At 62.1% G+C, this 22,755-nt stretch overlaps 2 protein-coding genes across 7 annotated transcripts in view; both read right to left on the bottom strand.

Moving 5' to 3' along the window:
- Positions 1–22,755, bottom strand: part of TEKTIP1 (tektin bundle interacting protein 1) — a 119,500-nt gene that overhangs the window by 69,696 nt on the left and 27,049 nt on the right. The gene's annotated exons all lie outside the window — the stretch shown is intronic.
- Positions 1–22,755, bottom strand: part of NFIC (nuclear factor I C) — a 60,634-nt gene that overhangs the window by 3,642 nt on the left and 34,237 nt on the right. For 3 of the 6 annotated variants that reach the window (XM_053220120.1, XM_027049357.2, XM_053220122.1), the window contains exons 3-10: positions 16,558–16,629; positions 13,533–13,607; positions 12,794–12,917; positions 12,044–12,168; positions 5,547–5,672; positions 3,680–3,864; positions 2,858–3,005; positions 785–870 (exon numbers count right to left, since the gene is read on the bottom strand). In XM_053220120.1, coding sequence (XP_053076095.1) covers positions 785–870; positions 2,858–3,005; positions 3,680–3,864; positions 5,547–5,672; positions 12,044–12,168; positions 12,794–12,917; positions 13,533–13,607; positions 16,558–16,629 — 941 coding nt within the window. The remainder of the gene's footprint in view (positions 1–784; positions 871–2,857; positions 3,006–3,679; positions 3,865–5,546; positions 5,673–12,043; positions 12,169–12,793; positions 12,918–13,532; positions 13,608–16,557; positions 16,630–22,755) is intronic. The other 3 variants (XM_053220121.1, XM_027049359.2, XM_027049360.2) reach the window with 2 other exon arrangements.

Consider the following 22,755-nt stretch of genomic DNA (forward strand, 5'->3'; position numbering starts at 1 on the left):
CCCCCAGACACCATCTGGCAGCACACTCCCAGCCCGCGTGCGGCACAGACCCAGACCCCAACCCTGCGGGAAGCTGGGAGCCACCGGTCTTAGTTCCGGACCCACTGGGGCTCTGCCCTCCAGGGCTGTGCAGCCTCAGGCAACTCACTCCTCCTCTCTGAGCCTCCGTGTCCTGGCCCGGCCCATCCCCCTCTCCCCACCCTGGCGCCCACTCCGTGGAGCAATGCCGCCTCTGCCCCTGCTGCTCCCCTCTCCACCTCTGGGACTGGAGCCTGGGGTGGGGGTGCACGTGCTCTCCCGGGAGGCCCCGCCCCCTGCCATGGGCTGCCTCAGTTTCCCCACCTGCCCCCGGAGTCCTAGAGTCCACTGCCACCCCCTGCCCTCCTTTCTCATGGTCCCTCCGACCAGCAGCACGGGCGGGGACAAAGGCTCGGGGGCTGCAAGCTTGGGCTGACGTGCTGTGTGATCCTGGGCAGATCCCTTCGCCTCTGCGGGCCTCAGTCTTCCCATCTGTACAAACGGGCCTGGGGCGGTAACAAAGCCCGGCCTCACAGCAGCTCTGCCGTGTCTCCCGCTGGGAGGTGACACACAGGGTCTGGGGCCGTACCACATTCCTGGGCGTGGGCTCGAGGCCCTGGAAGGGTATGGGAAGCTGGCTCCCGTGCCAGGGGTGCAGCTGGAGGGGCGGCATGGGACCAGCCGGCCTGCCTCTCCCTGCGTGCCCAGGCAGGCCCCTCTGCCCTGCCCCTCCCTACCCCGCCCCAGCCGGCCTCTCGGCCCCTACCTGTGCCTGATAAATGCCCGCTGGATCCCTTGGTCCTAATCCCACAAAGGAACGGTTTGCAGGGGGCGTGCCGGGCGTAGAGTAGGCTGCGGGGAGGAGAGAGACCGAGAGCCCGTTAGCGCAGGGGGCTGCGCGGGAGCACCCAGAGAGGGTGGCCGCTGCCCAGGGTCACACAGCCGGGCCTTCGCACCCAGCACCCGGCGCCTCCAAGCTCGCTGCCCTCCCCAGCCGATCCGGGTCAGCCCCGGAAAGCCCACGGTCTCGGGCCCCGGGGTCACCCGGGCGGGGCATCCGCTGAGAGCGCAGGCACGAGATGAGATGCATGATCAGAAACCGCCTGTGAATTATTCAGGGTGTGCTTCGGTCCTGCTACCGCGGCCTGCAGCCCGCGCGGGGCGCCATGAATTATTGAGGGCGCTTTACTTATTAATTTTCCTCTCGGAGGCTGCTCGGGGGAAAGGCCGGGGGTTTTCAACACAGACGCGCGCGGGCACACACACGCGCGTGCGCGCGCACGCGCGCGTACACACATGTTGCCGCGGAGGCTTTCATCTGACCGGTTACGTTTTCTTGGCAAGTAAACGATGCCCAGGGCTGCCCGGGGTCCGGGGGGGAGGGCGGGACGGTCCCTTGGTAGCATCAGCCAGGGTGGGGTATGTGGGGGGCGTGAGGCCCTGGGGTGGGGGGTGGGGGTCTGGCGGGAGAGGCGGCAGGCCAGACTTGCCGGTGAAATCCGCGTGCAGGGGAAGGGGGAGGAATGCAGGTCCGTGCCAGGCACCGGGCACAGTCCCACTCAACCCGCAGTGGCCTCGATCTAGCAAACGGGATCATTAGCTCCACTGCACAGACGGGGAAGGAGGTCACCGTCCCCGCGTATTTGCTCCCTACTCTGCGCCTGGTGGGGCACTGACTGTTCTCTCCGATCTATCTCATCGGCTCGCTCCCACAGCCCTGCGACGGGGCGCTCTGTGACCGTCCCATTCTGCAGCTGAGAAAACGGAGGCTCAGAGAGGGGAGGGCATTTCCCCGAAGACACACAGGGAGCGAGCTGCAGAGACGGGATTCAAACCCGGCGCTCTGCGCCGCACGCGGCATTCGGAGACAGCCCCTCTGTACGCGAAGCTGTCCTGGGCCCCTTGCAAGGCGGTGGATGCTGGCGGCAGGGGGTGCGCATGTGGGGAAGGGGGTGAACCGACAGTCCCTCCTGCTCAAGGCGGGTGAGGAACCTCATTTGGGGAGGAAAGGAGAGAGACGCTCAGAGTCAGTGTGGGGGCCAGACTGAGGGGTCGGGGGTCTCTGAGACCATCTGCTCGGGGACACCGACTGAGACGGCCTCACGGGATGGCCCAGAGGACGGTGGCCCAGAGTGAGGCAGCCTGGAGGAGGGTGGACGGCCCGCCCAAGCCCGCACTGGGGTGCAGGGAGAGCCTGGGTGCAGGGCCACCGTTGATGGGTGGACCTCGGGAGTGCGATTCTGGGAGCCGCTTCCCAGGCTGGCGGTGCATGAGGGGCCAGCGAGCTGTCACCTGGAACCGCATCCAGAGCGTGGAAAGTTCTAGAAGGCGAGGCAGTCAACTCAAGGCCTTCTGGGGTCAGGTGGGGGCTGTCCCATCTAGAGGCGTGGCCCAGCCTGGGCGCCCGGCAGGAGCCGGGCCCATTTCGGCTGCTTTCTCCCCCAAGAGTCTAGAACTCCGGAAATTTTCCAGTGAGCTGTCCTGATTCTACGACAACGACAAATTCTCATTTTGCACAAACGCAAGGCACCTGGGGGCTCCTTCTGCCCCCAGGGCCGCCAGTTTGAGATCTTCGCCTACGGCCACCTGCTCGTCGCACAGAGGAGGGCGCTTGTCACCGGGAGCGGGCGCGCGGGGACCCCAGACTGCCCCCGGCCCTCTCCTGCCATTCCCTAAGGCTGTCTTGGGCCCCTGTGGGCCTCCGTCTGGGGACCCACCAAACTCACCAGCACCCGGCAGGCCGGGCCTGAGCCCCGGGCCCCAGCAGTCGGGGAGGGGAGGGGAGGGGGCCCCTCAGGGACGCCCGCCCTGCCACGGGCACCGCTTCCCGAGTGCTTACAGGGCGAGGTCGGCGACGTGCTTCCTCCCTCGGAGGTGGGTTTGGTGGCAGGGGGGAGCGCCAGCCGCGGCAGCCCAGGGGGCGGGGGCGCCAGCATCTGAGCAGAAAGGCAGTGACTGGACATTTTGAGCTGACCACTTCCATTTAACTGGGAGGAACAGAGAGACAGGTGGTTAAGGCGGCGGGCGCCCCCCTGCCCCGGGCGGCCGTCTGCGGGCCCCGCCGGGGGAGGGCCTGAGGGGCAGCAGGGCCGGGCCGGGCCAGCCGGGGGGCCGGGACGAGTCTGGTGGGTGCCTCTGGTGCCCACTCGCCTGAGCCCGCAGGCCCGCGGCGGCATCGGGGACCCCTCGTCTCCTCCTCAAGCCGCTCTCTTCCCTCTGCTCTCCTTGCACGAGACGCCACCTCACCCTAAACGACACCCGGCCTCGCGGCTGGGTCCGCACGCGCCCCGCCTCCTTCACCGGCAGGCCTGCGGCCAACCGCCTCGGCCCCAGCTCCGGAAGGCGCAACCGCTCTGAGCCCCAAAAGCTTCCGCGGGTGTTTGGCGAGCGTGGGCCCGCGCCGCAGCCACGGGACCGTGGCGGGTTTGGGGCCAGCTACGCGCCGTCGGTTCCAACACGCGAAAGAGCCTCGGTTCTGACCTGGCCCAGCTCCGGGCGCTTCAGACGAGGGAAGGTGGTGGCCCTGTCATCCACAAGGCCATTCAACACGGAGGCTGAGTGCCAGCCGGGGCCCCGGGGGACGTCGCCCGGGGCCCCGCGTGGGCAGGCGGCCCGTGGGGCCGAGGGGAGGCCCGAGTCGCCCCCCCCCCCGCAAACTCACCGGTCCAGGTTGCTGGCTGGCTGGGTCGCAGGCCAGCGACACGAGATCTTTGAGCGGGTCCTGGGGGTTGAGGTGAGGTGGGTAGCGTATGGCCGTGTGCGGGAAGTAGGTGGAGGCCGTCTGGGGCAGAATGGAGGTCGTGGGGAAGTGCAGGGCCGAGGTGGGGTGAGGGCTCCGGGCGATCCCTGTGGAGACCAGGACGGGACGGTCACTGGAGGCTGCGTCTCGGGGTGCGGGTGTCCCCTGCGCCCCGGTGCCTCCAATAAGGACAGAGCAGGACCCAGCTAGCCCTGCCACCGGCCAGGCCCTGTTGTTTCTTACACGCCCAAATTCGATGACGTTCTACCACAAGCCCACGGCGTTCTGTTGCCGCCCCGGTTTTGTCTGGTTTTGTTATTAACCCGGACGATGAGGTGGCTGTCAGAGGTTACGTCCCTTCCGCCCGCCCCCCCCCAGAGACCAGGCAGCAGACCCGGGGGAGGGTCTGGCCCCAAGGCCCACACCCTAACCCAGGGCTTGGCTGGCTCTTTCCTCAAGGGGCTGGTGGTCACTATTGTTTTTACCGTGGAGATACAATTTGCATACTATAAAGTTCACCCTTTCCAAGTATTCACTTCACTGGGCTTTGGCACGATTGGGGACCGTGGAACCACTGCTACGATGGCTCGTGGGACATTTTCAGCATCCCGAGAAGCAACTCCGTCCCCCTCAGCCATCACACTCCCCTCCCCCCATGAGTCCCCTTCCTGTGCGGGGATGAGCCTGTTCTGGATGTTTCACAGAAATGGGTTTCAGATACTCTGGGGCCCCTCGTGTCTGGGTCCCTCCCTGAGCATCGCGTGTCGGGGTCCGTCCGCGGGGCAGTGGGTGGGGGCGCCCCGCTCCTGTGCGTGGCTGAGTGGCGAGCCCGTGTGTCATTTGCTTGCGTTCTCTTTTTAAACGATCTGGTGACTTCCAGTATATTCGCTTTGTAATCCTGGAACGTTTCCGTCACCCCCAAGGTAGCTCACGCCCCCTTCCTCTCTCTGGCTCCTGGCCAAAGAGTAAGTCTTCTTGGCTTTTCAGGCCCCACGGTCTCTCGCAGCTACTTGCCTCTGTCGCTGAAGTCTGAAAGCTGCCACAGGCAAATGGACGGCCAGGGCCGTGCACCAATAAAACTTTATTTACAACAACAGGCAGCCGCGGGCCTGCTCTGCCGACTCCTGATCCGAACCACTGCACTGTTCTGATTCTCGCCTGCCTCCCTGCGTGTGTGCCTGCCCTTGTGTGCAGCGAAATCGTCGCCATCAGGACAATGGGGTGACAGGCGATACGCGAGCCCTTACCGCGATTAGCCCATTCGGCCCGAAACACAGCCCTGGGAGGGGGACGTTTATGAGCCCCCGTGGACGGACGAGCAAAGGAGAGCCAGGTGCACCGTGACCAGCTCGGCTCGTGCCCTGTGGTTGCTCAAGTCGGTCTCCCTCTGTCGCGTGTGAGGCCTCCTGTCCCTGTGGCCAGGAGCACCCCTGTATGGCCTGTGTGTCCTTGTGTGTGTCCAGCCATGCGTCGGGAGTGTCTGCCTCCTTCTGTGACCACCCAACCCCGTGGGGGTGGAGTGTGAGCTAAGGGGAGCGGGGGGACGGGCAAGCCCAGACTGTACCTCCTTCCTGTATGGAGGGGGAAACTGAGGCCTCAGAGCCTGAATCAGGGCCAGGCGCTCCGCACCATGACACCTCTGGGTGCTGTGGCCCAGCCGGGAGGCTATGGCACCGGGACTCACGGTCAGATGGCCAGAGGGACTTCCCCGGCCCAAGCGGGGGGGGGGGGGGGGGTGCCTGATCAGAGGGCCTAGCCGCCCCTCCCTGCCTGGGGCCCACGTGCTCACCGCTGTGCACGGCAATGACAGGCCGGTGGTGCTGGGTGAAGCTGGAGAGGCGGGGGGAGTCCTGGGGAGACGGGCTGTGGAAAGGTGACTTATCCATCTCTGTTTTCTTCACCGGGGACGAGATGCCTGTGTGGGAGGAGCCAGAGGGTCACAGGCCTGCAGGCAGTCAGAGCCCCTGCCCCCCCTCCTGCCAGCACCCGTGGGCGAGGGGGCTGGGAGCCCATCATCCAGGGGGGCAAACCGAGGCTCAGAGCAGAGAGGGGCTGCCCGGGGTCACATGGCCCACGGGACGAGGAGCCTGGTGGCAGCAGAGGCCCCTGACGTCACGGCCTGGCCCCTGCCTTCTCTCCCTCCAGAGACAGAGACGGCTCAGGCTGCCCCACCCTCCGGAGGCACCCCGTACCCCGCAGGGTAGGCAGAGACGAGGGGCCGTCCTAAAGCCCCAATAGGCAGGGGTGAGCCAGGAGGACGTCGACGAGGCCCAGAGTGGCCCTGCGCCCGCAGACTCCTCCTCACCGGGGTAAGGGAACAGAACCTTCCTCGCGGGGCCATCGAGAGGATAAAATGGGATACAGCCCCTGTAGCCGTTAGACCAGGGTCTGGCTCACTGACCCGCTGGGAGTTTCCTGTGTGGACGGGCCTCACACGGGCCGCCGGCTGCCCGGGGCAGCTGTGGCCCTCAGGGACCCTACCAGCCTCTGGCTCAACCTCTGGCACCTTCCTCCATGAATGAATGAATGAATGAATGAATGAATGAATGGTGTGCCAAGGGTGCACAAGGACTCCACAGAGACCGCGCACAGGAGTCCCTGTTGTCGTGAAGGGGACAGGCCATCCCAGTGAGGGGCACGTGCTGGCCCTCAAGACTCAGGGGAGCCCCCGCCCCTCCTCCCTGCGCCCCGTCCCTGCCAGCCTCCAGACGGGAGAGCTGGGGAGGAATCGGGGCAGAGTCCCGGGCCCGGCTCCCCCGGGGCGACCAGAATCTCGGTGCAGTGGGGCCTGCCGATGGGCATGTTTAGAAATCGCTTCAGAATGTATTTTAGGGGCACCCGGGGGGGGCTCAGTCGGTCCAGCGTCTGACTCTGGATTTCAGCTCAGGTCACGATCTCAGGGTCGCGGGATCGAGCCCCACATTGGGCTCTGTGCCAAGTGGGGGGCCTGCTTGGGATTCCCTCTCTCGCTCGCCCCCTGCCCTTCCCCCGCTCATGCACGGGCGCTCTCACAAATAAACAAACAAACAAATACATAAATAAATCGCAGGAGAAAAAAGTTTTAGACTGAAACCCACCTACCGAGGCCCACAGGGGACCCGCACATGGTGAGGGGTGTGCCCTCCCACCCAGCACCGCTGACATCAGGGAGGGTCACTCCCTGTGGAGGTGCCCCGGGCACCGCAGGCCAAGTAGGGTCCTCGCCTGCACCCCCCACGCCAGGGGCCCCCCGATGTGACAGCCGCTGACGTCCCCGGGCAGAGTCACCCTGGTGAGAGTCACGGCCCGCCTCTGAGGCTTGCTGTCGTGGGCGTGGGGGTCTCCTGCCGCCCGTGTCCTGGCCCCCCGCCCCCAGCCTTGTCCCCAACCGTGTTCCCTCGGCCTCAATGCTGGGTCCTGCTGGTGGTGATACAGATGTGGGAACCAGCCGCCCCAGGGCCACCGGGGAAGTCAGCTGCTTTTGTGTCACAAACCCTGCTGCCCTCATAGCCCCAAACACACACGGTGCTGGGAGTGAGTGTGTCCGGGGCCCTGGGTCGGCAGGCCCAAGAGGCCTGGCAGCCAAGTGTCGCCTCTGGAGCCGGGAGCCCAGGCCGTCCCAGGGGACAGGAGCCGGTGGGACCCAGGATGGCCGGCAGGTGGGGGGGTCAGCCCTGCAGGCGGCGTGCGCGTGCACGTATGTGGGTGCGTGCGGCAGGGGCCACAGCTCCCTGCTGCCACGGGGCCTGGTGGGAATGAGGTTAGGGCCGGCGGAGGCTCACTTAGGAGGATTTCCTAGAACAGCCTGTCCTGGATGCAAATAGCCTGGCTGGACCCTGCCCCCAGCCGCATCTCCGCAGGCCCTTCTAGAGCTTCCTGAGATGGGGCCTGGGGGAACCGGGGCAGGCGGGAGGGAGTGGGGGAGCCTGGCCCGGGGCCCTGCAGGAAAGAACAGCCCTTGGCGCTCCGGGGCAGGCCCCTAGAGGCCCTGAGTGTGCTTCCCCGCGTCTGGGCATCCCTCCCGGCTCAGCAGACAGGCCGTCACGCGGTCTGGTTAAGACGAGGCCGGTACGCCCTCCGGCCCCGGGTGCGAGCCGCTTTCTGCGCCCCCCACCCCCACCCCTCTGTGTCCCCATCCCGGCACCGCGTTTGTCCCCATCCGAGCACATCCACGCCTGCACCTTCTGCCTAGTGTCCTCCCTTCGGTCCCTCGCGTGCGCCTGCCCGGGCAGCACGGACCCTACCCCACGAGCGGCCCCATCTGCGCGTGCGCCCGCGTGCTCGCCCAGCCGCACCCCTCCCCCGTGCGCATGGTGACTGCACATGATGTCCGGCCCTGGGTCTCCACGGCCCCAGGCCACGGGCGGGCCCGCTGTGGTGTGTGCGCCCTCCCCCCAGCTGTCCTGTCCCCTGGGGGCAGCGCACATCGGAGCCTGCCCTCGTGTCACGCTCACACCCGCCCCGTGCGGGGGGGGGGGGGGGGGTCACAGTTGTCACCCCCGTTTCACAGATGTGGAGACTGACGCCGGACGGGAGGTCGCTTGCCCAAGGCCACAGGGCCAAGAAGCGGGGGAGAGGATTCAAATCCAACACCGTAACTCCACAGGCCTCACTCTGCGCCCCTCCTGCCCTCCGGGTTCTAAGAGGTGGGGGGAGCCCCCCACGTGACAGGGGAGAGAGAAGGAGCTGGTCCCTGCGTGGCTGGGTGCCTCCGCCCCCTGCAGGAGGGCCACAGAAGCAGCAGGAACGAAGCACTCCCGGGGGCTGAGCAGAGGGGGCCCTTTCTGGCCTGCTTGGGTGGGTAACCAGGGAAGGCCTCGGGAGGCGGTGGCCAGGAGGAGAAAAGGCACTCCCAATCTGGGCAGAGAGAGGGCAAAGGCCTCAGTCTGGCGCGAGGCCTGGGAGGTGGGGCCGACAGATCCCCCAGACCTCCGCCCCGCCCCAGGTAAGGGAGCACAGATGCCGGGGGAGGCGGGTGTTAGCGGAACACTGCCCTTGTCGTGGGAGGAGAGGAAGGGAGGGGGTGCTCTAATCAGCTTAACCCCCTTAATGAGCAGCTAATTGGGGGCTGTCTAGACAGGAAGCTAGAGGAAGCCAAGAGGAGGAGACTGTGGGGGAGGGGGAAGAGGACATGGGAAGGGGAGGAGGAGGCGGCAGAGGAAGAGGAGGGAGGAAAGGAAGAGGAGGGAGGAGGGGGAGAGATGAGTCCATCTTCCCCACCAGGCTGGGCGCACCTGCAGGGTGTAGACCAGCATACAGCTGGGGGTTATACTGAGGGCCCCACAGGACGGAGCCAGTCTGCCATCGCCTGAAGCAACCAGTGGAAACCACAAGGGACAGATTCAGCTCTGTGACTCCGTGGGGCACACCAGAAGGGGGTGTGAGTTGCCTCCTCGTCCACCCCACTGCTGCCGCTTCATGCTCAGGGCAGGAAGTTCACGCCAGGCTCCAGTGACTCTCTCGAACATTTCCTTCCTTTTATTGATTGATTGATTGATTTTCTCTTTTCGAGCTTCCTGCATTGAAAGCTAGGTGTTTGTTTTTGTTTTTGGCTTCCATCCTTTCTCTTTTTCTAATCCATAGACTTAAGGCTATAATTTTTCCTCTCCGGGCTGCTGTGGCTACATCGCAGAAGCTGCCCTCCACCTCTAAATAGTACACGCTTTACATGTGGCCGGTCCCGTCGATCACAGAGTTAACGAGAAGCGCTTTGGGGTTCCCAATCATTAAAGCCAGGGCAGAAGTTAACAGTCTCCCAATATCTGCCCTACCCCTCTTCCTTAGTGGCAGAACCCTTAAATTTGAGACGGGCACGTACTTGCCGAAAATAAGACTACATTTCCCAGAAGCCCCTGCGGCAGGGTGTGGCCCTAGGAGCGACTCAGGGGCCCAGAGATCAGCAGAAGAGGTAAGCACATCCTCTGAGAATTATTTTTAAAGGGAAAGGACATGCTCAGACTTGACCCTTCTTTCCTGCTGGCTGGACAGCAGACATGAGGGCTGGAGCTCCAGCAGTAGTCTTGGACCATAAGGTGGGAATGAAAACCATATTCACTTGGGGGCACCTGGGTTGGTTAAGCGATTGACTCTTGCTTTCGTCTCAGGTCATGATTTCACAGTTCATGAGTTTGAGCCCTGCATCGTACTCAGTGCTGACAACGTGGAGCCTGCTTGGGATTCTCCCTCTCTCCCTCCCCCCCCCCCGTCTGCCCCTGCTCGTGCTCTCTCTTTCCCTCTCTCTCAAAATAAATAAATAAATAAATAAACAAACATTTAAAAATGCTCCACATTCGGGGCACTTGGGTGGCTCAGTTGGCTAAGCATCCGACTTCAGCTCAGGTCACGATCTCACAGTTGGCGAGTTCCAGCCCCGCGCTGGGCTCTGTGCCGACAGTTCAGAGCCTGGAGCCTGCCTCAGATTCTGTGTCTCCCCCTTTCCCTCTGCCCTTCCCCCAATCGAGCTTTGTCTCCCTCTCTCTCTCTAAAAAATAAAGTTTAAAAAAATATTTAAAAAAATGTTCCACATTCACTGGAGCTAAAGGCGGGAGGCTAAGTCTCAGGGTTGCTGATGGCTGGACATTTACTTTGGAGAGAAATGCACTGTCCTTTTGGGGTTTGTTTCTCACAATTGAACTTAAAGCTTATTAAACACAGGATCTTTACAGAGGCAAACCTGTCAGAAGTGGGGAACCCACAGGGAGAGAGAACCATGGAGACACTTTGACCCACAAATTAGAGCCTCCTAGGGAGACACATCCTCCCAAGGTTAGGTACCTGCCCTGGGAGCCAACACAATGGAAGAGGGAGGGCCATTGGGGCTCAAATGTCACAACCAGACATGATAGAGACTCATTCACAGACATGGGGATTTTGTAAAGACGCGAACAACGAACTCTCTTGTGTCCTGGGCACTCATCGTGTGCCAGGTGGCTGCTTTATGCGCCTTCTACCATTTCCTCCTCCCAGCTCCAGGAAAGAAGAGTTGTCTCATCAATCCCATTTTGAAGATGAGAAAACTGAGGTTCAGAGAAGTCAAGTCACCTGCCAAAGTTACACAGCCCACACAGCGAGCCAATGGCAGACCTGGATTTCAAACCCAGGTCTCTCTGACACTTAAACCTGCCCTCTTAACTGTAATGCTTTCCAGGAATCCTGTAGGTATGGTCTTCGTGTAGACAGACCTTTATAAGAAAGCTGGCCCTTCGGGAATAGGGAGTAGGGACCAAAAAGCAGGGGGCAAGCAAACAAATCCTCAGGTTTACTGGGTGTGTACTATGCGCCAGGCCTGTTTTAGGGACACCGCACGTATTAACTCACTTAATCCCCACAACCTTAGAGGGCGGTGCAGATATTAACCCCATTTTACAGATGAGGAACCGGAGGCTCAGGGCAGTGCGGTCACCAGAGGCTGTACTGGCCGGTGGGCCCGAGTCCACGCTGGCAACCATTGGGTAATCCGCGGGGTGAACCCTTTTTAAGGGGTAAGGGTCTGGACTGAGCGACGTTTCTAAATTCTGGGACACAGACTCCGCTGGGGGCCTTTGCATTTCCAGGGACACCCAGCCCAGGGCAAGGCAAGCTTGTGGGCCCCCCTGAGCATAGTGTCCCCGAGCAGCCCCGAGGCCAGCCCGCGGGAGAGCAGAAACTCGGGTTCTCCGGAGGAGAACCGCGGTGGAGACGAGGACCCCAAGGAACGGAGATCTTCGGGGGGAGGCCGCTGGGGAGCCTGTGGCAATGCCGCCCCTGCAGAACAGGACCCGTTCTGGGGAGGGCCCTAAAAAGGCAGACGAGTGAGAGACCAGCCGCTCCCCGAAAAGGAGGTTCAGAGAAAAGGAGACCTGGGACCGCGCGGAGGCCGAGCCCGTGGAGACGGGAATCTCGGAAGATCAGCAGGACCCCTGCGACGGGGCATGCTACAGCTCGGGACCCACCAGCGGGGACCCTCCAGATGAGAGCGTAGGGCGGACCCCGGGAAGAAGCGCGCGGCCGATCAGAAGCGCCACCGAGTCCACGCCGCAGGTCGGGAGCCCCACGGAGACGAGGCTGCACTGGACAGAGGGCAGGAAAGCCGCGGGAGGGACAGTCTCCGCCCTCCCCGGCCCCGACGGAACCCAGAAGCTCCGGGAACGTGAGTCCGAACTTCCCAGCGGCGAGCGACCCGCGCGACTACAATTCCCAGGAGGCCCCGCGGCCCCAGCCCCAGGGCTTCCCGCACCCCGGCGCCGGCGCAGTGCCTGCCGGAATATGTAGTCCCCGCCGCGGTAACCCCGGCCCCGAGGCCCGCTCCGCCCCCACTGCCAGCCCCACCTCCTTCCATGTCCTCCGTCCAGTTGCGGCTGCTACTCGTGGGAGAGCTGGGCGAGGTGTAGTAATCGCCGCCGGGGCTCGTGTCCACGTCTTCCTCCATCGAGCCCGATTTGTGCCGCTTGCTCCTAAAGGGCGAGGGAAACAGAGCGCAGGCCGGTCACCACGGCGACGCGAGGGTGTGGCGGGGGCAGTTTGGGCTGACTTCCGGTCCGTAGGGGGCAGGGCGGGGAGGGTGCTATCGCGAGACGTCGAGGTTCCCGCGGACGGGGAGCACCTGTCTCAACCTGCCCGTCGCTCGGATGGGACGCCCAGGGCCAGAGGCAGTGAGGCAGTCGGCCCAGCGCAGACGGCCGACTGGCAGGCTGCGCACTAAAACCCTGGATAAACACTCGGCCTACCGTAAACCTCAGAACAACCCGGTAGGACTATGATCCCATTTTACAGATGGCGGAAATCCACGCAAGCACTGGGACCGGCTCAAGGTTACCCAGCGTATCTCCGCAAGAACCAGTGTCTATTCCCGTGGAGTCTCAGGGGGTGGGCTGATAGGACTCAAGGCTGTGGGAGCCCTGGGTGGGGTATCAGGGCTGGGGAAAGGAGCACGTGGGGCTGGGTTTTGAGGGATACGTAGGAGTTTACCATGTGAACCCTGAAAACAGGCATTCCAGGGAGAGGAGTCAGCCAGCCGGGGCCAGGTGGAGGTGGGCGAGGGGTGGCTGAATGCCCAGAGGCTGGGACCGGGGCACGTACCCGCTGGAGGAAGTGCTCGGTAGCGTTCTCCTCATGCCTGTGCTGGCTGGATTCAGGTCGTATGCCAGGTGCCCCTGCAGCTCCCCCAGGGAGAAGTTGGGTCCTGTTCCAGTCACCACGGGTGCTGCGGAGGGTGAGAGGGGGCAGAGTGAGAGAGGGTGCAAGGTCCAGGGCTGCAGTTTGCCCCGGAGGGGTGGGGAGAGCCACCGGGGGACTGGCCAGCCCCAAAAGGAACCCCGTCCCCTGAATGGCCTGGTTCCTAACGTGGCTGAAAGTGTCCTCATTCTATGGGTCAGAAGCCCAAAGCCAGCAAGAGAGGCCAAGCTCACACTGTGAGGCAGAGGCATAGCCAGAGCGAGAGGACTAGCTTCCCAGCGCTCCCTGAGGCCAGGCTCTGCTGATCTGGACAGGGAGGATGATGGTCAGGGTTAAGGCAGGACAGTGCCCAGAACTCCCTGCACTGGAATTCAGGTGGGGGTGTCTGGGGAGTGGGTGGGTCCCCAGCAGGTACATTAGGAAGGTAAGGGAACAGGAGGCAAAGCGGGTGGGGCGTGTGGGCCCCTACCTACTGCCCTTCCTAGGCACCTTAGCTCGGTGACAGAGGGGAGTAGGGCAGGGTGATGGGCAGCTTCCCTTTCCCTGAGACTCTTTCTCAGAGTCCCCATCCCAAAGCCCCCTCTCCCTCTCCCACGCCCCTCCCCTCTCCAGATCCCAGCACAGGGTGGGCGGGGACACTCACTCCGGGACACCTGGATGAGCTCGGTGACACTGAACACGCCGGAGGTGACGAAGCTCTCCTGGAAGTCGGTCGTGTCTGGAACAGGGAGAAAATGGGACTCACTGGGTCTGTTTCCTTCCTCGACACCCTGGGCTACCCAGACTCCGGGGGCTGGAGTGGTCACCCTGCCCACCCCCTCTGCAGCCCCGTAGCAAGACGGAGGCAGAGGCCGGACCTGCGTTCGAATCTCAGCTCGGCTGCCGCTTCGCGTGTGCTCTTGGGCAAGTCCCTTCCTGTCCGTGAGCCTCCGTGCTCCCTAATCTCCAAAGTGGGGGCCACACACCCTGCCATCGGGGTGGCTGATATGAATCAACTGGCCGCAAGGGGCTGGCTTGCTCTCCTCGCGTCACGTGGTTCTGCAGCCCCTTATCCCTCCCCCTCCAGACTGGGAGCTCTGTCCTGACGGGGAGGTCTGTGTGCCCAGGTCCCGCGGTGTCCCCAGTGCCTGGCCCAGAGCCTGGCACACAGCAGGGGCTCAGAATCACGGGCTGAATGGAAGGTCCACCCGCAGCAGTTAAAGTCCCCCATGTCCCCAGAACCGCACCTGCCTAATGTCAAAGGAAGAGGGACCCTCCTCTCTGGTATGCAGTGGTTGGGACCCATTTAACGGATTTGGAAACAGGTGTGGCTCCTCTTGGCTGACCTTGGACGGCTGGGAGCCAGCCTCTCGCACCCCCCCCCACCCCCGCCCCGCGGACGGACCCCGGACACACGACGCTCGGGGAGGGAACCCGACACGAGGCCACGCGGGGCGTGAGTCCACGGGTGTGAAACGTCCTGAACGGGCTCATCCGCGGACAGGAAGGGGGGTTCATGGGGGCCGAGGACTGGGGAGGGGGAGGAGGGGTGGGGGCAGGGCTTCTTTTCAGGACAACAGAAGTGTTGTGGACAGTTAGAGGCAATGGTTGCACAATAGTACGAATGGAGTTAACGCCACTAAGTGTACATGTTCTGTCATGTGAATTTAACCACAATACGGTTTTGGGTTTTTTTTTTTTTTTTAGATCATTAAGGCAAAGGCACCACGCGTCAGGCGGTGGTCGGCAGGCAGGGTTGGGGAGCCTGCCTGAAAGAGGACCGAGAGGCCTACAGACATTAAAGTTTGGGAAGTGGCAAGGACGGTGCCTGGTGCAGGGTAACGGCCACGCAGGCCAGTGTCGGCTGCCGCGATCAGGATGATCTTAAACAGGAGGTTTGGCCGCCTCCCTGAGGGTCACGATATTGCCAGCAGTGGCCCATGCAAAGGCCCTGGGGCTGGAGGCAACAGGAGGGAAAGAAGCCAGGGAAGGTGGTCAGAGTGGAGAAGGGACCAGCAGGTGGGCGGCTCTAGGCCTTGGGGGTGGCGAGAGTGGTTCTTCTCCAGGCCCCCAGGGGGCAGCACGGGCCACAGGGAGCCGACCTGCGTGCCCGGTTCCCCAGCTGTGAGAGACCCAAGTCCTGGCCAGTCCGGAAACTCCAGTCTCCCCGGTTACCAGCTTTGTGCACACCATTTATTGAGCAATTACTATATGCCCAGCCCCGTGCTGGGGGGCTCAGGGCCACCACATTCCTGGGAGGAGAGGGCGATGCCCAGCCCCCCGCCCCCAGCGTCCAGGGGAAGTGGCCTCGGCCGTTTCCTGCCACCCAGCTGGCCAGCTGGTGTCAGCACGCCCCTCCGCCTTCCCCCCACCGGGGTTTCCTGTTTGTGCAGCACTCGCCCAGCTCCATCTCCAGGGGACTCCCTGGCGGGTGGGAGGAAGTGCTTTCCTCCGGCAGACGCTGGAGCTCCCCATGGGACCAGGCCAAGCGCCGCTGCCCCCGCCTGCCTTGAACATCTGGCTTGGAGGCAGGCGCCTGAGGATCACAGGAGGCCAAGGAGGACTCAGGGTCACAGCCGGCCCGTGGTGAGCGGCACGGGGGCCTGTGACGCTCCTGGAACCACCCGGCCTCCCTGTGCGGCCTTTCCAACGGGGACGTCCTCACCCACTTGCTTTTTCTTCCACCCTTCCTTCCTGTTATCTCTCCTCCTCCACCCCTGTGTGCCATCTCTCTAGTTTCTCTTTTTGTCTCTGCTTCACCCCTCCCTCTCTCCTTTTTTTTTCTTTCTGCAAATATTTATTGAGCACCTGTTGTGTACCAGGGTCCTATCCTAGGCGCTGAGGACACAGTAGTGATCAGGACAGACAAAAGCCTCTGCCCTCAGGCAGGTGAGGTTGCATTAGGAGAGAGAAGCAAACAAGCAACTAAGCAAATACATAGGCGATCACTAACTTCCTCAAAAGGAAATAAAACAGAAAGTGGTCATTGAGAGTGGCTGAGGCTGTCTGAGGTCAGCAAATCTGAGAGGGGGAGTATGTGAGCTAAGACCTGGGTGATCTAGAGAGAGAGAGCAATGAGCTGTCCAGATAGAAGGCAAAGCACATGCAAAGGAACTGGGCCTGGACTGTTGGAGGAACAGCTAGGAGGCCCATGTGGCTGGAGCAGAGAGACCGAGGGGAAGAGAGGGAGGAAGGGAGGGCAGGCAGGGCACAGGGACAGGTCCTGCAGGGCCTTGGGGGTCAGGGGGGGACTTTTGCCCCAAGGGAGGTGGGGCCCCTAGAGGACTGTGAACAGAGGAGGGCAGGACCTGACTCAGAGCTCATGGGGGCTCTCTGGCCACCTTAGGACAGACAGGGAAGCGAGGACAGAAGCCAGAGGACCAGGGTAGAGGTGACTGCTCTGGTCCAGGAGGGCGATTATGGGAGCAGACCAGGGCAGAAGCAGGGCCCTCTCTTGTGGGGTGAGCCCCTCAGCGCCCAGAGGGCGGGAGCTCGGAGTCGTGGGTTCCAACCCCAGCTCCCTGCTTGCCCCTGGGAAGGCCCCTTGACCTCTCCGTGCCTCGGTTTTCTCATCTACAAAATGGAACAATACCAGTGCCTGCCTATAGCATGGCTGTGAGGTGCCGACACGGGGCCACGGAGAGCACGATGGGGCCGTGCGCCCCAGCCCTCGCCATCCCCAAACTCACCCAGCGTGATGGGCTTGCTGTCCTCCTGGTCGGAGCCCATCCCTGCCCGGGGACTACCGCTCTGCTCCGCGTCTGCAAAGAGAAGGAGGGGGACGGTGTGGTGACATTGCAGGGGACCCCACCCCGGGGGGAGAGGAGGCCTCCGTGCCGGGGCCAGGCTGGGCAGCGCCGTGGAGAAGCGGTCCCGAGCTTGCCCAGGCCCGGGGGTCTCCGCTTGGCCCCCTCCCCTCGGCCTCTGCCCTTGAAGTCCCGGGGTGCCAGCCCTTGGTCTTGGGTTGTCACTCAGGGCCCCCAGGAGAGGGCAGAGGGGCGTCCCCCTGCAGCCGCCATGCGGCTACCCACCCGCCTGGCTTGGGGGCTCCCTCCCACCCTGGCGCCCGCCCTCCATCTTATCTAAAAATAATCAGGCTCCTTGGCAGACGACGAAACAGACAGACGCTGAGCTCAGCATTATCAGCTCCGGCAGCCTGGATGGAGGGCGAGGCGCGCCAACCCCTCTGCAGCCCCCACGGCGTCCACCCGGGACCGGGGCGGGGGCGGGGGTGGCGGGAGGGGGGGACACCCACGAGCCCAGCCTGACGGAACCCCCGGCCCCGCCTATCTGTCTCTGAGGTCAAACACCAAGGTGGTGGGAGTCACGGCCAGACGCCAAAGAAGGAGAATCAGCCCCTTCCACCTGCCACGTTCCAAAGCCAGGCATAACCGCTGTGTGCCCTCAGGCAAGTTGCTTAACTGTTCTGAGCCTCACTTCTCTCTTTCAAATGGGTGTGGGCATCACCGAGAGGTGGTAAAGAGGTAATACGGACGGGTCGGGAGCCCCTAGGGCACGCCCAAATCGAGTTCGAGCCCCGGATCTGGTTCAGCGTGGACGGCGTGGAGCCCGCTGGGGATTCTGTTTCCCTCCCTCTCTCTCTCGCTCTCAAAATAAATAAACTTAAAAGAATATTTTAAATCCCTAAAATGGCCGTAAATGTGGGCTTCACCTCATTTTCGAGGTCTCCTTCAATCCGTAAGAGAGCCACACGTCTGGCGTTGTGATTGTGCCCATTTTTTTTTTTTGATTGTGCCCATTTTATAGGCAAGGAAGCCTGAGGTTGGAACAGTGAGCAAGTGCCCACCCACGGCACTTGTGTCGCCCCCCCCCCCCCCCCCCCCCCGTCCACCAGGGTGACTTTCTGCATGAGTGGGCGTGTGCGTCCAGACCTGCGACCCATGGCCGTGCGTTAACCGCCTGGCTTCCGGGATCGGACGCCCGAGTTCCCATCCCAGCTCCGGGAGCCTCCGAGGCGACGTGCCCTCTGCTCCCTTGGGATCCCGTGGGGGTGACCGTGCGGACGCCTCCCCAGACGGCCGCGGAGCCCTCCCCGTGCACCTCGTGGCTTGGCACACCCTGTGTGTCGAGCACCTCCTGCCCGCCAAGATCGAGGGTGCCCTGAACGCCACCGGGCCGAGGACCCGTGCCTCAGTTTCCCGACCCGCCACAGGAGCGGACGGGGGCAGCCCCAGTTGTGACCCACTGGGCTGGGCAGGGCTGGGCAGCAGCCGAGGTGAGCGTGCCCGGCTCGGCCCCGCGCCCTGTGGCCACTCCCGGGCCGGGCTGCCAGCGGCCCCTTGGCTCCGGCCAGTTCCGCTTGGACGGCCACGCGGCTGGGCACGGTGGCCGCCGTGTTGGGAAGAGCCCAGCCCGGGCAGCCGGCCTCGGGCACAGGACCCTCTTCCGGATCCGGCGCCCACACGGCCTCGGCAGGCAGCAGGGCGCGGCGGGCGCTCAGGCGATGCCCGGTCAGGGCCGCAGGGCTGTGGGCCTCGTTCTCCTCATCCGTGAAGTGGGCACAGCCACACGTCTCTCTCAGAGGCTGTCCCCTGACAGAAAAGGCGATCGCGAATACAAGAAAGAGCCCCAAACCGGGGTGGGGGGTGGGGGGCACACAGTAAGCACGTCGCCAGCCGGAGGGAGGCGTTATCACTCCCCGTGCTGCGTCCCCACCCCACCCCCCACCCCCGTTTCCGTCTAGGGTGTTGTTACTTTGCATCCGTGGAGAGCGAGGGCGCTCAGCCACAGCCGACTCTTAGCCAAGGTCGCCCTGTGACCTGGGGCCGGCCAGACCACCTCTCGGAGCCACACGGTTTCCCGGGAGCAGAAAGATGGCAGAACCCACCTCCGGGCTTTGCCAGCCACCAAGTCAGCGAATGCGTGTGAAAGCGCCAGTGGGTACTGACGGTCAAAAAACCATGGGCTTGGGAGCGGCTGTGAACGACACTGTGTTCCGCGCGGCGGTTAATTGTCCGCTGTGAGCGCTGAGAACCGCGGCTGGCCGTTGCCTATCGGTCTTGTATCCCGCAGCCCCGCTGAGCTCACTCAGTAGTTCTAGGAGATGTTTGTGTTTTCGTAGATCGCTCGGGATTTTCTTTGTAAGACCCTTGTGTCATCTGATCTGTAGGCCTCTGATTTCCTTTTTCTTGCCTTATTGCACAGGCAAGGACTTCCAGCACGATACTGAACGGAAGTGGCGAGAGCGAGTGGCCCTTCTTGGTTCCGATCTTGGGGGAGACTCCCCAGTTTCTCACCCCCGAGTACGATGGAGATCCCTTCACTGGGGTCAAGGGGTTTACCCTTCCCTTTCTATAGTCCGGGGAGCTTTTTTTTTTAATTAAATAAGCGTCGTTTCTAAACACTGATGCTGTAATGACATGCTATCTCATTAAATCTTTTTTAATTTAGTTTTTAGATGGTGGTTAAATACACATAGCATAAAATTTACCATTTAACTGTTTCTTTTTCAATTTTTTTTTTTTGATGTTTATTTATTCTTGAGAGAGACCATGAGCAGGGGAAGGACAGAGAGAGAGAGACAGAACCCGAAGCAGTCTCCAGGCTCTGAGCTGTCGGCACAGAGCCCGACGCGGGGCTCGAACCCACAAACGGCGAGATCACGAGCTGAGCCGAGGTGGGACGCCCGACCGATTGAGCACCCAGGCGCCCCACCGTTTAACTGTTTCTAAGCGCACGGCTCATTGGCATCAGGCACACTCACGCCGTCCTGCATTCACCCCCACTATCTGTCTCCAGAACTTTCCATCTCCCCAAACTGAGACCCTGTCCCCATGAAGCACAGACTCCCCACCCCCTGCCCCACCCCTGGCTCCCACCGTCTACTCTCTGTCTCTGTGGACGGGACTCCTCTGGGGACCCCCTGTGCGTGGGGTCACGCGGGATGTGTCCGTCTGTGTCTGGCTCCTGTCACTGTGCACGGTGACCTCCGGGTCCGTCCACGCGGTGGCAGGCGGCAGGACGTCCTGACTTTTAATTATGTGATCTTATTTTTAAGTATCTCCAACCTTCACAAAAAGTCTCATCTGTCTGCTGACTACTTGCCTGTCACTTGGGTCCTGAAAACTCCCACCAGCCACATGCGACTTTACACGTAAGTGAGCTAAACTGAAATCAAGTTAGAATTTCAGGGCTTCGCCAGCCTCGGTCACCTTTCGCTACTCAGGAGCCCACGAGACTGGCGGGGACCAGATCGGACGGTGTGGAACCCTGCCACCATCACAGAAGGCTGAGCTGCGATGGATGTTTCCATGAAATATCGGGAGGGAAGGGGCACGGAGAGTCCCTTCTCCTCTCATCTGCTTAGACAGCCGGCCCTTAAATGCAATGTCCTCTGGTCTGAACAGACGTCTAATGGATAACGTTTAAAGGACAGGCTAAACATTAAAAAAAAATTTTTTTTAAAAAGGGGCGCCTGGGTGGCTCGGTCAGTTGAGTGTCCGACTTCGGCTCAGGTCATGATCTCGCGGTTGTGGGTTCGAGCCCCGCGTCGGGCTCTGTGCTGACGGCTCGGAGCCTGGAGCCCGCTTCGGATCCTGTCTCCCTCTCTCTCTGCCCCTCCCCCGCTCACGCTCTGTCTCTCTCTCTCTCCCTCAAAAATAAATAAACGCTAAAAAAAAAAAAAAGGATGGCTAATGTCCAGTGCCCCCAGCTGCCCCAGGCCCCAAGACAACGGCTTTTGTCTGCTGAGTCGTACCGCGTGAAGAGCAGTCACAGTAGATTGATTCAATCTACCCAACTGATGAGTTTGGTAAACTGAGGCACAGCTCAGAGTCTCTTATCCAAAGCCGATGTCAAGTCAGAGAAGTTATGTGCCCATCGCAGAGTTGCTTAACGGGGGTGATCCTGCCCCTCAGGACAAAGTCTGGGCGCCTCTGTGGTTGTCACGACTGGGGCTGTCCTGGCATCGAGGGGGCCGGGGACGCCGCTGACCCCCTACAGCACCCAGGACACCACCCACAGAATGACCCGCCCCAGTGTCTGCAGTGCCGAAGGGGGGGAGGCCCTGCTCTGGATCCATCCGTTTCCAGTGGGGGTGAAAACCAGTGCTTGGGGGGAGGGAGAAGGTAAGCAATTCTGCTCTTCGCTCTTTTTTTTTCTAATTATAATTTTTCAAAAATGTTTATTTGTTTTTGAAGGAAAGAGAGACAGAGCGTGAGCTGGGGAGGGGCAGAGAGAGTGGGAGACACAGAATCCGAAGCAGGCTCCGCGCTCCGAGCTGTCGGCACAGAGCCCGACGCGGGGCTCGAACCCACGGACCGCGAGATCATGACCTGAGCCGAAGGCGGCCGCTTAACCGATGGAGCCCCCCAGGCGCCCCCTGTTTCCTTTTGAAAGGAACTGACTGCTGGGCACCTCCTGGGTGTCAGAAGCCTGGAAGACACAGTGTGACGAAAATGGGCAAAAAAGCCCTGCCCTCGTGGCACCCAGGTCCTAACGGGGGAGCGACGGGCAATGAACAAGCAAACAGATTCACCCAGGGGATAAACTCGGGGCGTGTCAAGTGCCAGGGAGGCCCCACGGGGCTCGGAGATGTGAGTGGCCGCCCCTGGAGGAGGAGGGGCGTAGACTGGAGGTCCTGGGAGGGGTTGATGAGGGTTCTGGGTGAAATGGTACGGTCCAATTGTTAATGCTTAGTGACTCATTTCTTTGACTATATTGGGCTGCACGGTTCACCTCCACTGACTTATTTAATCTTCAAAACTCCCCCAGGAGGACAACATGGATGGGTCTAGAGAGCATAACGCTGAGCGAAATGTGTCAGTCGGAGAAAGACAAACGCCGTAGGATTTCATTCATATGTGGAGCTGAAGAAACAAAATAAACAGAGTGCGGGGCGGGGGAGAGACAAGCCAGAAAACGGGCTCTTGACTACAGAGAACCCGCAGAGGGGAGGTGGGAGGGGGATGGGAGAAGTAGGTGGTGGGGATAAGAGCACACTCATCCGTGTTTTGGGGACACTAGGGACAGAATACGCCCTTGGTACCTACCTCCCTGCTCTGCCCACGCCGACGAGCACCCCCTCGGGGAGCAGAGCCCCCAGACCCTATCGCGCAGGCTGGGGAGACTTCCGAGCACGCCCCGCTCGGGTCGCCGGGGGTAGGGGCCGCGGTGTCATGAGACGGGGTGCGTCGACGGGCGACACGGTCTGGCCTGACACCCTGAAGCCGTCCTGGATCCGGTCCGGCAATCCCCGGGGTTACCCAGAGACCGCAAGTAAGTGACGGTTTTATCTGCTCCTCGTAAAAACGCATAAACGGTGGCGGGGGGGGGGGGGGGGGGGGGAGGGGGCGCCTGGGTGGCTTAGTTGGTTAAGCATCCGACTCTTGATTTCGGCTCAGAGCATGATCTCTCTTCGTGAGTTCGAGCCCCGCGTCGGGCTCCGTGCTTGGGATTCTCTCCCCCCCCTCTCCGTCTCAAAAATAAATAAATAGACTTAAAAAAAATATACATGAACATCTCGTTGAATATCATACCACATCCAATATGCCAGCTTTAAAACATCGTTGGCTTGTCTTTTGTTTTTTGTTCTGAGTTTTCTCCTGACCTGGTCGACTCAACCACCCCCCCCCCACCCCCTCCGGCCCCCGGACACGGTTTTCCGCAGCCCGTGCTGCCCGAACGGTATTCTCCCCGCGAGGACACCAGGGACGTGTCTCCTGGGTGAAAACTGAAGCAGGATGGGCCCGCCGGTGACCCGTGCTCGTGGTTCGAGACCCGACCGAGCACGGGCCTCATGGTCAAGAACGGGCATCTCTGGTCTCCGAGCAGCTGTGGGGCTTTCCGGGGCCTTTAAAACGCACCGGGGTCTTGAAGGAAGGGGGCGGGGTGTAGCCCCCCCCGATCGTCGGACCTCGGGGGTCTCC

This window comes from Acinonyx jubatus, chromosome A2 (assembly GCF_027475565.1).
Source record: "Acinonyx jubatus isolate Ajub_Pintada_27869175 chromosome A2, VMU_Ajub_asm_v1.0, whole genome shotgun sequence".
Lineage (NCBI taxonomy): Eukaryota > Metazoa > Chordata > Mammalia > Carnivora > Felidae > Acinonyx > Acinonyx jubatus.